General features: G+C 37.3%; 1 protein-coding gene across 6 annotated transcripts; it reads left to right on the plus strand.

The window, feature by feature from the left end:
- The first annotated feature begins 1,674 nt into the window (after positions 1–1,674).
- Positions 1,675–13,764, plus strand: LOC127855094 (lathosterol oxidase-like). 6 transcript variants are annotated; one of them, XM_052390453.1, is made up of 4 exons: positions 1,675–1,699; positions 9,995–10,233; positions 11,971–12,100; positions 12,605–13,764. In XM_052390453.1, the coding sequence occupies exons 2-4, from the start codon at positions 10,024–10,026 to the stop codon at positions 13,132–13,134; spliced, it is 870 nt and encodes a 289-aa protein (XP_052246413.1). In that variant the 5' UTR covers positions 1,675–1,699; positions 9,995–10,023; the 3' UTR covers positions 13,135–13,764. The 6 variants fall into 6 exon arrangements, with proteins under 6 accessions (XP_052246413.1, XP_052246411.1, XP_052246410.1 ...); XM_052390451.1 differs by lacking the exon at positions 1,675–1,699 and adding an exon at positions 2,604–2,767; XM_052390450.1 differs by lacking the exon at positions 1,675–1,699 and adding an exon at positions 3,013–3,317.
- Positions 13,765–15,514: the final 1,750 nt, after the last annotated feature.

A 15,514-nucleotide genomic window follows, 5' to 3' on the forward strand; every position in this document is an offset into this window, starting at 1 on the left:
GCTACGAGGATTGCTTATATAAAGTATAAAATACCTCACTACTTGTATGAGCATGGATGGCCGAGTGGTCTAAGCGTAAGACTTTTAATCCAGGGGTCAGTGGTTCGAGCCCAATTGAGGGTTACTCTTTTATTAATTTATTAATACATTTATTAATGTACAGCCAGGGGCGTAGCTAGCATTCTTTTAGCTGTAGGCCCAGTTAGGATCCATAAAAACGGGGGTGGGGGGGGGGGTCCGGGGGTCTTCCCCCTGAAGTTTTTAAAAATCCTTTAACGCCTGTGGTGAGATTAAAAGCAAATCTAGACAAATAATAAGATAAGAAAATATAAGACTTTAGCCTGTTTTTGTTTGATATTTTACTGTTTATCTCAATTTCAGAGAACTAAATTTTGTTTTTGTTCGGCATAAAGGGACCGAACCGACCCGGATTCAGTCAATGGATCGGGATACGGGGGCAAGTGCTCCATTTTAAATTTCCGCGGTCATAATCATCATTCGGAATGTTTCTAAAAAATCCAACGATAATCGATTACAGCATACTGTAATGTTGAAAGGGAGAGAAGTAGATCTACATGTAGATCTATGTAAACTTGTTACAGCAAGTCACGTAAAAAGTAGCGAGCTAGAATCTATGCACATAGAAAGAAGTAAGAGTTGGAAGATATGTCCTGTGAACACGACCAGAAACCATTGTCTGAGGTTAAGTCAATATGAAATGCAGATTTCTAACACCTTATCCCCTCAGCGTCAACATTTTAATGCGTTTTCAAAGTTGAAGCATTTTTATTATTTTAATGTTTAAAAAAGTGTAGGCCCGAACCTGCTGTGCCTAAAAGCAGCTACGCCCCTGAAAGCATTTAATGACAAACTTCAATATCTGCCAAAATCTGTAAAAAGGTCCCTTTAACAGCCCTATAATCCTGAACTCATTTAAAAGTTTAACAGTACAGGCGAATGCCCACATTTATGATTCCTGCTGTTCAGAATTAATTCTACAACGAAAACCATAAATTTAAACTGTAGTCACAACATAAATTTTATAGATAAATAACACTCGACAAATTAAAATATTGTTAGAGTCTGACCAGAACAATAATTACAAAATAGTGGTGTGCAACCCAACGAAGGTTTATGCCCCTTTTAAAGAAAATTATAATAATTTCTCATTCGATGAAAAGTGACCCTCTCCCGTGGCGTGCCTCAATACATTGAAATTACCTCATTTTGTTGACGAAATGACGTCATTTTGTGGAAGAAATGACGTCATTATTTCAGGGAAATTCTTCAGTTAAACTCTTACCATGTAAATAAACGGTAAAAAAGCATACAATTAAAAGATAATTAGTTGGATTCGGTGAAATATCGATTTTAGTAATCTAAAAATAGAAAAAGGAATTCCGAATTTTTGCTCTTTCCACTGCCGCGGCACTGGTGAAAAGAAAAAAATTGCTCTTTTCACTGCTGTTATTTCACTGCAGAAATGTCATATTTAATCATTACATTAGGTATAAAGAAATCGTGATACATCGACTTTCTCCGGAATATCCTGTATGGTAAGATAGTGGTAAGATAGATTTAAGCAAAAAATCGTCTGCTGATCCAGAGGCAGAGTGTAATAATGTCTGACCCAAGCATCTACAAGCAGACGCATGACAAAATTCGAAAGTGAAGGAGTTGAATGGAAAATTTTACTAAGGTGGATTTGTAGCAGAATTTTTGGCTTTAAATTTTGTATATCTTCTTGGGGGCATATACAACGCAATATCGCGAGAATAGCCGATCCACGAGAATACCGGAATAGATTCTAGATATACATAAAATTATAACCCTCAGTAAAATTTCCAGTTTAATAATTATACTACATGTTAAAGGGATCTTTTCACGCTTTGGTAAATTGACAAAATTGAAAAAAGTTGTTTCAGATTCGCAAATTTTCGTTTTAGTTATGATATTTGTGAGGAAACAGTAATACTGAACATTTACCATGGTCTAATATAGCCATTATATGCATCTTTTGACGATTTTAAAACCTAAAAATTATAAAGCGTTGCAACGCGAAACGATTGAATAATTTGGATAGTTCTGTTTTTGTCGTTAAATTTTGTGAAACTACGAAGATTGCTTATATAAGGTATAAAATACGTCAAGTATGTGTACTCGGCTGAATAGCTCAGTAAGCTAAAGCGTTTTTACTTCAGGACTCTGGCAGGACTCCAGGGGTCACTGGTTCGAAACCTGCTCCGGGCAATGTTCTTTTCCTTTTTTTAATTTTATTCTTGATTTTTTACTGAAGCCTTTACGATCCAATGTTTACATTTATCAATATAAAGCATTTAATGAATGAATTAAAAAATGCCAAAATCTGTGAAAAGGCCCCTTTAAAGTCAACAAAGTACAGACAGACGTTGTTGGTAATTAATTTCGTACAGCAATTCGTATTTAATACCGAAAAGAGTCGTTAAAGTGATATTATGGGCATCTAACAGTATATACTAGTAGATGTCTATCGCAACCGTTGTTTATTCTTTGGTGTTTTCACTTCATATACACTTATATTTGTTCATGCAGCATCAACATACTAAAACAATATCCCGGAAAGAGAAAAATAATCCATTTGAATATCAACCGTACTTTCGTTTTGACAACTGACGAAAGAGATGATTCTATGTACGATGTGAGTCTAAATGTAGTTTTCATGCAGATTCGTTCATACGACACAAAGACACAATTTTGTTTTACGGATCATTTCGGCTTAGAGGACTGGGTGAGTCATGTAAAATATCGAAAATAATATATATTTTGTATAAACAACTGGAAGCAAGATGAGTTGTAGATAATTAGTCAGTAAATATAACATTTTAACTAATTCTTTTGACCTGTTTATTCTTTTCAACTCAATTCAACAGTGAAAAATGCCCATAATATCACTTTAACTGTCATTTAAAAGATCCATTCAAATAGTACGTTTTATAGACTCACCCAAAATGTTTTCGAACCAATGATTCCCAGGCGTGAAAAGGCCGTTAACTGCTGAGAAAAACATCTCTTTCGCGTTAAATAACGGAAGAAAAGCAAGATACGGAGTATAGTCGTGTGCGTTCTTAAATACACGCAGTATTGACAATTACGGTACATCAAATTGAAGGGGTGAGCTCAGATTTTGTTTGAACAAACAATTGCTACGAGTGTCCTAGCATTTGACTTGCGTGTATCGATCGACACTTGGTTTGCAAGTTGAAGGACATATAGTTATTTATACGCGCGTTGATTGATGGCGTGAGTATACTATGTATGGATAGCTCTGAATGAGTAAGGTAAGATTGTTAAAATTTATATTGTTTCTGTTTTACAATTTGTGTCATGGTTTTACTAGTTTATGATTGGACTTGCGCAACTACAGGATTGCTATTGACGTATTTAGTAATTTAATATGTTAGTATATGTGTTAATGAATTCGTCATAATAAAGAAATAGTAGTGTTGAAAACTTCAACCTGTTGAAAGATATAACAGGTATGAACCATGCTATGCTCACCAGTTCAGAATTGTGTGTGAATTAGTGGGTCCCAAATTGCGTGGTTTTTGCCTAATCATCATTAATCTTGCTCAGAAAATGTGTTCTATTGTCTGACTTCTCAAATGGTTATGGAAACATCAAAGAGGCTGACCAGAACAGTTCAATCCCTTCGGATTGCAGGTCAGCATCCCGCGACCGATATCGCTAGGAAATGTACCGGCAGTGTTTCTAACGTGTCGATAGGTCGATATTGCTATGCTTGCTAACAGTTGACAATTTTTAAAACGATCCATATTCGCAAACGCTGTTTACCACTTCGCTGTGTATTCTGTTCTCAATTTATGAAGCGAGACCGCCATAAACCTGACTACAAAGTCACACTATCGTATTACATTTGAACGACATTTTCCATATATTCAACTTGGAATTATGTAAAAATCGATCTTAGATATTTTGTAAAGCACGCTCTAATTTGGTATGATCGATGATATTAGATAGATTTACGCCACAATTACACCATGAATGTCCAATGTTGAAATGATTCCATAGGCCTTGCCTAGTTTGCACTTTGTAAAAATTTAGGGCCTTTTATGCTTTGAGATTTGCATAAAAACGACAAAGCAGGTTAATATTTTTCGTTAAGTTAGTTTCTGAGTAATTGCTTGAATAAATAATTAATACATGTAACATTTATTTTAGCAACCCTAGTTTAAAATGTGTAATATTTTCATAGTCTTTTCACACCATAACCAACGTCAATGTAGATACCTGGTACCAAGAAGCCCCTTCCACCGTATTTCGTGAGAGATAGTTGGGGTCCCATACTTACAGTAGTAAAATATCTTCCACTTAATTTCTCGATAAAAAATTGAGTACTTGTAATGAAACTTAATACATTAATGCCTAGTTTACAAATCTACCTATTGATTTCATATGGTGTGTGGGAAGACAATGTCAGGATCATTTCAAGTAAATTTATATGAATTGTTTCTACGAAATAACTAAATTTTATCTTTTAACTACTGTAATGAAACTAAAAATAATAATCCATATTAGTCCTTTCTAGGGTTTAATGTGACCTGCATGAGTTTATGGCCAAGGCCGGTGTTATTTAAAATAGAAAATATGCATTTCGCTTGGTACCTAAATTTCAAATTGAGCCAGTGTCATGCAACTATTTACATAGATATGTTTCATGAACACTTTATTTAAGATTGCATATGAGGGGGGGGGGGGGGGGGGGGTCAATGGGATTGTTGCTAAATATAAATATTTTTTTTCCACTCAATAACAACTTTGGCTTTTGTACTGAAATTACTTATAAACGCCTTACACGTATCAATCATGGGATTGTATATGGACTGTATAGAAAAGGGTATAGTAAGTCACTGTTAGTAGATATTGATAAATTGTTTGTGTTAACTTTAAATTGATATTATGGGCATCTAACAGTATATGCTATGTTCACAGGTGTCTATCGCAACCCTGGTTAATTTCTGGTGTTTTCACTTCATATACACTTATATTTGTTAATGCAGCATCAACATACTAAAACAATATCCCGGAAATAGAAAAATAAGGCATTTGAATATCAACCGTACTTTCGTTTTGACAACTGACGACAGACATGATTCGATGAGTGATGTTAGTCTAAATGTAGTTTTCATGGAGATTTGTTCATACGACACAAAGATACAATTTTGTTTTACGGATCATTTCGGCTTAGAGGACAGGTGAGTCATGTAAAATATCGAATATAATATATATTTTTTCATAAACAACTGGTAACAAGATGAGTATAAGAATAAAGATAATTGGTCAGTTACCACATTTTAACTAACTATTTTGACCTGTTAATTCTTTTCAGCTCAATTCAACAGTGAAAAATGCCCATAATATCACTTTAATACCAATTGAGCATTTAAAATGAAATTAAAAATATATAATCTCTTCTAGTATATCAGAGGTTTGAACAATCGATGTGTTTGATCAGGGTCAAAATCACCAATACAAAAAAATAGACAACGTTGTTTCGACCGAATCTCACCGGAACGAATTGAACTATTGTGATGCAAGCCTTAATATATTCCACAAGTACTTTATGCTTGTTGTCCCCTACCGGTTTCACCGGAGGGAACTTATGGTTTGCGCTCTGTGCGTCTGTCTGTCTGTCTGTGAGTCTGTCCGTCTGTCACACTTTTCTGGATCCTGCGATAACTTAAAAAAAAAAAAATCATATTTTTTCATGAAATTTGAAATATGGATAGATGGCAATACGGAGATTATGCACTTCATTTCATTTTGTTCCTACGTCAAGAATTCTGGTTGCTATGGCAACAAGTAGGCTAGAAATACTGCTGAAAATGGTGGTTTCTGGATCCTGCGATAACTTAAAAAGTTCTTAATATTTTTTCATGAATCTTGAAACACGGATAGATGGCAATATGGCCATTATGGACGTCATTTCATTTAGTTACTACGTCAAAAATCCTGGTTGCTATTGCAACAATTAAAAAAAAATCTGACAATGGTGGAACCGGTAGGGGACATATATTGCTTGGCAATAGTCTTGTTTGCATATGGGGAGTAATGGATTCAGGTCAACAGTCAGCGTCACTGTAAGTAATACCGAAAATGGTTTTAACTCAAAATTTATGCTCCTGTGTCTCGTAGGATATTTATAAAGAGGATATTTGTTGGATTCGGTGGAATATCAATTTTATTTCACGAGTGATCATAGAAAACAATATTTTCACGAGTGGCGGAGCCACGAGTGAAAATATATATTTTCTATGATCTCGAGTGAAATAAAATCGATATTCCATCGAATCCAACAAATTTTCTTTTTATTTTATGCTTTTTTCACAGTTTATTTACAAGGTAAATGAGTTACACTGGATACTTTCGCTGGATTTATGACGTCATTTCGTTGAAAAAATTGACGTCATTTCACAGTAAAACAGTAACAAATATCGATATTTTTCACTGTTATTTTTCACTGTTTAAAACAGTGGAATGCCAGTTTTATTTCACTGATGTTTCTCTGTAAACCACCGGAAAGCATAAAATAAACTTAATTACTTGATAGCTAAAATAACTTATCTGCTAAACTAACAGTACTGTATGGTTCAGTAAAAAGCGTCAGAATCTCTGACAAGAACAAAAATCGAGCGGACTGTCCTCCGACAGCTCTTGTTTGAACATACTAGTCGAAGTCGAGCGGGCTGTCCTCCAACAGCTCTTGTTTGAACAGACTAGTCGAAGTCGAGCGGGCTGTCCTCCGACAGCTCTTGTTTGAACAGACTAGTCGAAGTCGAGCGGGCTGTCCTCCGACATCTCTTGTTTGAACAGACTAGTCGAAGTCGAGCGGGCTTTCCTCCAACAGCTCTTGTTTGAACAGACTAGTCGAAGTCGAGCGGGCTGTCCTCCAACAGCTCTTGTTTTAACAGGCTAGTCGAAGTCAAGCGGGCTGTCCTCCGACATCTCTTGTTTGAACAGACTAGTCGAAGTTGATTGGGCTTTCCTCCAACAGCTCTTGTTTGAACAGACTAGTCGAAGTCGAGCGGGCTGTCCTCCGACAGCTCTTGTTTTAACAGACTAGTCGAAATTGAGCGGGCTGTCATCCGAGAGCTCTTGTTTGAACAGACTAGCCGAAGTCGAGCGATCTGTCCTCCGACAGCTCTTGTTTGAACAGACTAGTCGAAGTCGAGCGGACTTCCCTCCGCAAGCTCTTGTTTGAACAGACTAGTCGAATTCGAGCGGGCTGTCCTCCGACAGCTCTTGTTTGAACATACTAGTCGAAGTCGAGCGGGCTGTCCTCCGACAGCTCTTGTTTGAACAGACTAGTCGAAGTCGAGCGGGCTGTCCTCCGACAGCTCTTGTTTGAACAGACTAGTCGAAGTCGAGCGGGCTGTCCTCCGACAGCTCTTGTTTTAACAGACTAGTCGAAGTCGAACGGGCTGCCCTCCGACAGCTCTTGTTTGAACAGACTAGTCGAAGTCGAGCGGGCTGTCCTCCGACAGCTCTTGTTTTAACAGACTAGTCGAAGTCGAGCGGACTGCCCTCCGACAGCTCTTGTTTGAACAGACTAGTCGAAGTCGAGCGGACTGCCCTCCGACAGCTCTTGTTTGAACAGACTAGTCGAAGTCGAGCGGACTGCCCTCCGACAGCTCTTGTTTGAACAGACTAGTCGAAGTCGAGCGGACTGCCCTCCGACAGCTCTTGTTTGAACAGACTAGTCGAAGTCGAGCGGGCTGTCCTCCGACAGCTCTTGTTTGAACAGACTAGTCGAAGTCGAGCGGGCTGTCCTCCGACAGCTCTTGTTTGAACAGACTAGTCGAAGTCGAGCGGGCTGTCCTCCGACAGCTCTTGTTTGAACAGACTAGTCGATGTCGAGCGGGCTGTCCTCCGACAGCTCTTGTTTGAACAGACTAGTCGAAGTCGAGCGGGCTGTCCTCCAACAGCTCTTGTTTGAACAGACTAGTAGAAGTCGAGCGGGCTGTCCTCCGACAGCTCTTGTTTGAACAGACTAGTCGAAGTCGAGCGGGCTGTCCTCCAACAGCTCTTGTTTGAACAGACTAGTAGAAGTCGAGCGGGCTGTCCTCCGACAGCTCTTGTTTGAACAGACTAGTCGAAGTCGAGCGGGCTGTCCTCCGACAGCTCTTGTTTGAACAGACTAGTCGAAGTCGAGCGGACTGTCCTCCGACAGCTCTTGTTTGAACAGACTAGTCGAAGTCGAGCGGGCTGTCCTCCGACAGCTCTTGTTTGAACAGACTAGTCGAAGTCGAGCGGACTGTCCTCCGACAGCTCTTGTTTGAACAGACTAGTCGAATTCGAGCGGGCTGTCCTCCGACAGCTCTTGTTTGAACAGACTAGTAGAAGTCGAGCGGGCTGTCCTCCGACAGCTCTTGTTTGAACAGACTAGTCGAAGTCGAGCGGGCTGTCCTCCAACAGCTCTTGTTTGAACAGACTAGTAGAAGTCGAGCGGGCTGTCCTCCGACAGCTCTTGTTTGAACAGACTAGTCGAAGTCGAGCGGGCTGTCCTCCGACAGCTCTTGTTTGAACAGACTAGTCGAAGTCGAGCGGACTGTCCTCCGACAGCTCTTGTTTGAACAGACTAGTCGAAGTCGAGCGGGCTGTCCTCCGAAAGCTCTTGTTTGAACAGACTAGTCGAATTCGAGCGGGCTGTCCTCCGACAGCTCTTGTTTGAACAGACTAGTCGAAGTCGAGCGGGCTGTCCTCCGACAGCTCTTGTTTGAACAGACTAGTCGTTGATTGACTGGTAAAACGACTAACAACCAAAGAAATCCTCTAAGACTCTAATAAGGAGATTACTTGTTTTTCATAACCAACGTGTTATTGCTTTTGACATATGATGATGTCGCCGGATTTCGCAGTTCTCTAATGCGACATCAAGCAGCGCGCTTCCTGTTTAAGTACAAATTACCCAGAAATCAACGCAACAACTTACTTTTAGTAGTGTCTAAAATATCCCGTCTCAGGGACATTTATCTGCGCAAAGCAGGAGAGCTGTCATTGCAGCGAACTTTCTCTAATATGGAGCTCGAGTATATTGTTTGTATACATGTGTATTTACCAGTTTGTTTGCATTTGAAGATCGAACGATGCTGTAACACGAATACAACTTGTTTAGCATTTTGTTTTGTCACAAATCTCCATGGCTAATGGATGCTTATTGGATAATATTTTTCACATATCCGCAAATACGAAATTAAGTGTATCATATCTTGTCTTACTTTCATCAGAATACGAATGGCAAATCTAGTTACGAATTAGGTTCAGGGACAAAATGATTTCATGGCAAACCAAAAACTGAATGGAATTACAAACTTCAGCGAAGATGTGTTAACTTAGACGGTTTTATGTTGAGATATCAATGTTCACACCACAGAAGAATTATGTCCCTTCTTCAGATGAAAAATAATGTCCTACAAAGCTTGAATGTTAAATATGATGCAATTTTTAACAAATCTAGAATACTAACAATGCATTCAAAGTAATTCTAACAGGACATGCGGTTTGTTTTCGTTAGTCAAAGAAGGGCATAAGGTGTATTATAATGCATTCTATCGTGGTCTTCGAAAGTTTTCTGAAGACAATTAAGAAATATAAGTATGGGCGGAGCCTAATGTTTTGAAAGTAGTTGAGAAATTCCAAGCAAATCTTAAGTAAAATGATTTTGCTTTCACTCTTAATCCAGGAAACGTATACAAATCAAATAATTGTTTAATCAAATGAATTTATTGTAGAAGGAAGGATGGAGTTTAGGTTAATAATGACCTCATGCTTTAATTTGTAAAATACAAACTTAGAAAAATAAGATTGTGTTAGAATCTAGATACTGGAGGTCGTGATTCAATTCATACGAAACTCTACCCCTAACCGTGGGTTATTCGACGTTATACAGTGCTCAAAAATGTTATTTCTTAAATCACATTCTTTTTTGTTTGTTCAGATAAACGTGAAATAACCAGAAATAAGGGGATGGATTTGGTACTGAACGCCGCGGATAGCTACGTCCTAACGCCGTACGTATACCCGGCGTGGTGGCGCGAAAGTGACGTCAGCAGACAACTGATAAGCCTCTACGTGATCTCAGTCCTCGGGGGCTATGTCCTGTATTTGTTCCTGGCAACCATCAGCTTCTACACAATATTTGACCGACGTCTAATGAAGCATCCACAATTTCTTGATGTAAGCGTATGTGCCAATTATAGAGTATATTAGAGTAGTCAGTATATTGTAAATACTTCACGATATTCGACCGACGTTTTATGAAGCATCCACAATTTCTTGATGTTAGCAAACGTACCAATCTTATAATGTGTTGTAAATACAAATCAAAGCAAAGGTCTGTTTATGTATTGTAAAGACTTTGTTTAAAGGTCCGTATCCTGGTCACATGACTACGACTATTTTATAATTTAACATAATTAATTTGCTACTCGGGACATCTCGATATCTTAGTCTGAACAAAAAAATTAGCGAATGAGGTTGATGGCATTTATGTGATTTGATTTTCATTATATTTTGTGAACGATTTAAACAATAATTAAGATTTCGCTTGTTCGAAGTCATGGCCTGATTTATCGCGGGTGTATGTCCATATATTGAGTCTTTACTATTTTGATACGTCTTACGACAGGTGTATTGTTATGTTAGCCAACAGCATAATTATATCTTTTTAACCTAAATCCACGAAGCAAAATTTATACAATGTTTATACATGATCGTTTCATTTTTAACATTTAAAATGAGTTTCACTTGTGTTTCTCCACACAATGGACACTTATTTCTCACAACTACGTTATAAGAAGATATTTCCGCTTGTCAACAAGTTCGCGAATTATAAAAATCAGTCATTAAGCGTGTGGAAATGTTATCGTTTCGCCCGTAGCAAACGGCGTATATAAATATATCAAGTTCTAAAATTTGGAATGTTTTTGTATTTACTTGTTACCAACAATTGAATTATATCAGCGGTCGTCACGTCCTGACTTTACATGACCATTATATGTACTCGTTAATCTCTACACCATAAACACTCTCATATCTTTACATGAGCATTATATGTACTCGTTATTCTCTACACCATAAACACTCTCATATCTTTACATGACCATTATATGTACTCGTTATTCTCTACACCATAAACACTCTCATATCTTTACATGACCATTATATGTACTCGTTATTCTCTACACCATAAACACTCTCATATCTTTACATGACCATTATATGCACTCGTTATTCTCTACGCCATAAATACTCTCATATCTTTACATGACCATTATATGTACTCGTTATTCTCTACACCATAAACACTCTCATATCTTTATATGACGATTATATGTACTCGTTATTCTCTACACCATAAACACTCTCATATCTTTACATGACCATTATATGTACTCGTTATTCTCTACACCATAAACACTCTCATATCTTTACATGACCATTATATGTACTCGTTATTCTCTACACCATAAACACTCTCATATCTTTACATGACCATTATATGTACTCGTTATTCTCTACACCATAAACACTCATATTAATGAACCGCGCCAAGGAAAAGTCTGCTTCCTGATGTGCGTATCGTATCGTCCCAGATTAGCGTGTACAGTCCGCACAGGCTAATCAGAGACGAAACGTTCCGCTTTATTTTCTCATTTAAATCAAGTCTCTTATTAGTGAGCATCTAGTCAAGGCGGTAAGTATCGTCCCTCACTAGCCTGTATAGACTGCCAAGGCTAATATGGGACGACTTTTTACGCACATGTTTTAAAACCCCTTTTTCCAAGAGCGATTGTCATTTGTTATTCTGACTTTAGGACTAAAAACTTAAAAAACGCAACATATGCTGTAAAAAGTTGAGAAAAATTTAAAAGTTGAATCATGATATTGACTTAAGTATGTTATTGATTCTAGGACCAGGTACGATTGGAGATCGTGTACACGTGTAAGTCCGTGCCCTTGATGGCCGTCCCCACAGTGACACTCTTCACCCTGGAGGTTCGGGGATACGGCAAGCTGTATGACAACGTCGACTCCTACATCGGTATGACCGCAGACGTTATGTAGACAAATGGTTATAATAAGTGTAAACCTGTTTATTTTAGCTCGATTGCAGCGAGAAAGCCTTCCGCTTATTGAAACGCTCTCGAGTTTATTTCCTCTGTAGAAGCAGTATTTGGTGTCATTGGGGGGATACAAAGTAAGCTCTCACATTGAAGATGGAACCCGTGACCTCTCGGTCGCTAGTCGGACAACATATACAATACGACATGGCGATCTCAATTGTTATCAATCAGCGTTTTCCTTATTTAAATCTTTATTATTTACATTTTTGAAATATACTTTTACTTTCTTGGGCTGTGCGAAGTACTTTTCTTAAACTGCCTTAGTCTTTTTTTTCTGTTTATCCCTTACCCGAGTTTCATATTTAGCCTAAACCTATTTCTGAAAAAAGTAACACTTGTAAGGTGGCTTTTAATAAAATGTTGCTTGTTTTTGTTTGGTGTGTGTGGAAAACTATCAATATCCTTTTAATTTTTCTTTTCAGGTTATGTAGGCATCCTGGTTTCCATAGTAACGTTTATCACGTTCACGGACGGCTGCATCTACTGGATCCACCGTTTCCTGCACCACAAGCTCGTCTACAGACACCTTCACAAGGACCACCACAAGTGGAAGATCCCCACCCCCTACGCCAGCCACGCGTTTCACTGGGCGGACGGGTTCTTGCAGAGTTGTCCCTACCATATCTATCCGTTCTTGTTCCCTCTTCACAAAGTCCTGTATCTGTGCCTGTTCGTGTTTGTTAACGTTTGGACCGTGTCCATTCATGACGGCGATTATAGGGTCCCGGGCCCCTTAAAGCCCTTTATCAATGGTTCGGCTCACCATACGGACCATCATCTATTCTACAATTGCAACTATGGACAGTTTTTCACCTTGTGGGACAGAATCGGCGGCTCCTTCAGAACACCAAGCTCTTTTCTTGGAGAGGGCCCTATAAAGGCTATCGAGAAACATTGTGCTAAGAATGGGATTCAGTCGAAACATGAGATATTCTCTGCAAAAGTCGAATAACTTTTGTAGCACTAAAACATGTCGCGTAAACTTTGTTTTGCCTGTCTGAGCTTAAAGTTCTTTTTTAGCCGAACTTGTGTAACGATCGATTCGGCATAAGTAAACAGTATTTGACAACGAAATTTTAGTACGAGCTATGGTAGGTGTGAATATACATATGAACGTATAATTTGGTATCATTCGCTTTATGTGGGCACCGTTATTACATTTAGTCAACATTGAAGTGATAACATGTTATAAGTGAATATCATATTAAGAGAGTAAGTATAGTACATATAGTATATGTGATCATTTAGGAAGTAAGTCAACGACAACTAGCCGCTGAAAAAATGTATATTCCAAAAAAAATATCATATTTGAAGTATTTCCTAATATCAATGTCCATGATATTTTGTATTGCTGTCGCTTAGTTTAGTTGTTTCTGTTCTGGTTAAATTCAATACAAATTTAAAACCAAATGAGCTGATAACACACTGGTTGTTCGGTGGTTCACATCTCGATTTCATACATGTAATTATACTTTAAATATACGGTTATGTAGTACGTAATTGTATTGTTTAATATTGTTGTAAAATATTCACTTTGTTATTGAAATAAATACTTGTCTGTGATAAATAACAATTCCTAGTATGTTAATTTCTTTTTTTACAACCACCTTCATCAATAAATATATGTTTTAAAAATTTGTTTTATCGAAAACGACGCATGCTCTTATAATTAAGAACGATTATCACTTGTAAAAACGTTCAGTTATACATATTTTTATAACAGCTTTATTCATCGGCGTGTAATTTTTTTTCCATTAGTTAAGTATGATGTTGTTCGCTTGTTACATAAATTTTGTTCGCTGCAACAATAAACTGCTACGATTAACCAACAGCAGTACTACTGTTTAAAGTAAAAAAGCTTCTATGTATAATACACAGACAGTTTATAACATGTCGATCTTGATGTAATATCAAAGCTTATTAGAAATTTCGCTGTTGTGATTACAGGTGATACAGTCCTATGACCGAACTAATTTTGTATCATCCGGGTTTGCCTGATTCGATCCATATGAAAGAATTTTATCCACAATTAACCTTATCAAAAAAGTTCTCGCTTAAAATCGACATAAAGTCAAAACAACTGTGTCAAGATTTCAAAATTGTATTTTTAATGCTCAAAGCCTATACAATGGCACATACGTTTCAAAACCTATCACAGTTAATCTTATTTTATTTGGTGAAAATATGAACATAACATAGTTACTACATAATGCAGACAGCATAAAATATATCATCACAGCAATAAACATAGTAAACCATGGAATGCACGCACAATACCAAGGATGACAAAAAAAAGAGAAAAATGATTTTCACTTATTTCCACTGTGGTCCTTGATATTGGTTGCAGTAACCATGAAACAGACATGTTTTAGATAATTAATAATTTATATTTATCACATATCTACTGTTTGATATATCACGTATATTACTGATTAATTTTGAACAAATATTATCACATGTTAATTAATTCACAGAAGTTGCTTAGGAAAATATCACACTGCATATGTAGTTAATAAACACACTTTGTAGCACACTAAAACTTTGAGAATTAATATAAGATCATTGCATCATAAAGATCATAAGACTTAAAAAGGTATTACAGTTTTTAAAAGAACATAAAATACATACGGAAAATTGTACTATAAAAATCTAAAAAGACTGTAAAAAGTGTTTTTTGATGGCACCATTGAAATGGTTAGGTTTAGTTACATCCCTGATGTTTTGAGGAAGATTGTTCCATAAACTGATACCATAATTTGTAAATGTTTTAGAACCAAAACAACCTACTCTTGGTTTGGAAAAACGACCAGAATCTACAAATGTAAAATTTTCAGCAAAATGATTAGGTTCTGACTGAGCTACCATATTGGACCTAGTACAGCGATTTTGCACGCTAGACACTTGCTTAAAATGTGCAAGGCCATTTATAACCTTATGTACATGACATAGTATGATCTGTTCTACTATTTTTGAAACAGGCAGCCAACCTAGATAAGAAAACTGTTCTTGACCAACATGGGATCTGTTATGCATATTCCGAACAAACCTTATCACCTTGTTTTGTGTAGTTTATAGCCTATTTTTAAGTGACTGAATAAGACCAGGGTACCAAAAAGGAGCAGGCATAGTCAAAGTGGCACTGTATAAGGGACATGACAAGGAGTTTTCTGGTGTGCAATGTTAAGAACTTACTTTTCTCTGTATAGAAACTTTAACCTGGAGTTTGCCTTTGTAATAATTGACCTAGCAATGGTTTCACCAGACAGGCACTGGTCCATTATAGAGCCTAGGTACTTAACAGAACTTGATGGAGTAATTGACACACCATTGCA

The sequence above is a fragment of the Dreissena polymorpha genome, chromosome 13 (genome assembly GCF_020536995.1).
Source record: "Dreissena polymorpha isolate Duluth1 chromosome 13, UMN_Dpol_1.0, whole genome shotgun sequence".
Classification (NCBI taxonomy): Eukaryota; Metazoa; Mollusca; class Bivalvia; order Myida; family Dreissenidae; genus Dreissena; species Dreissena polymorpha.

Excerpts from the sequence above, each read along its gene's own strand:
- LOC127855094 (XM_052390448.1), top strand. The coding sequence starts at position 4,419 with ATGCCTAGTTTACAAATCTACCTATTGATTTCATATGGTGTGTGGGAA. Across the intron at positions 10,234-11,970 it reads AGCATCCACAATTTCTTGAT|GACCAGGTACGATTGGAGAT; the intron begins GTAAGCGTATGT and ends TATTGATTCTAG. Across the intron at positions 12,101-12,604 it reads CAACGTCGACTCCTACATCG|GTTATGTAGGCATCCTGGTT; the intron begins GTATGACCGCAG and ends TTTTCTTTTCAG.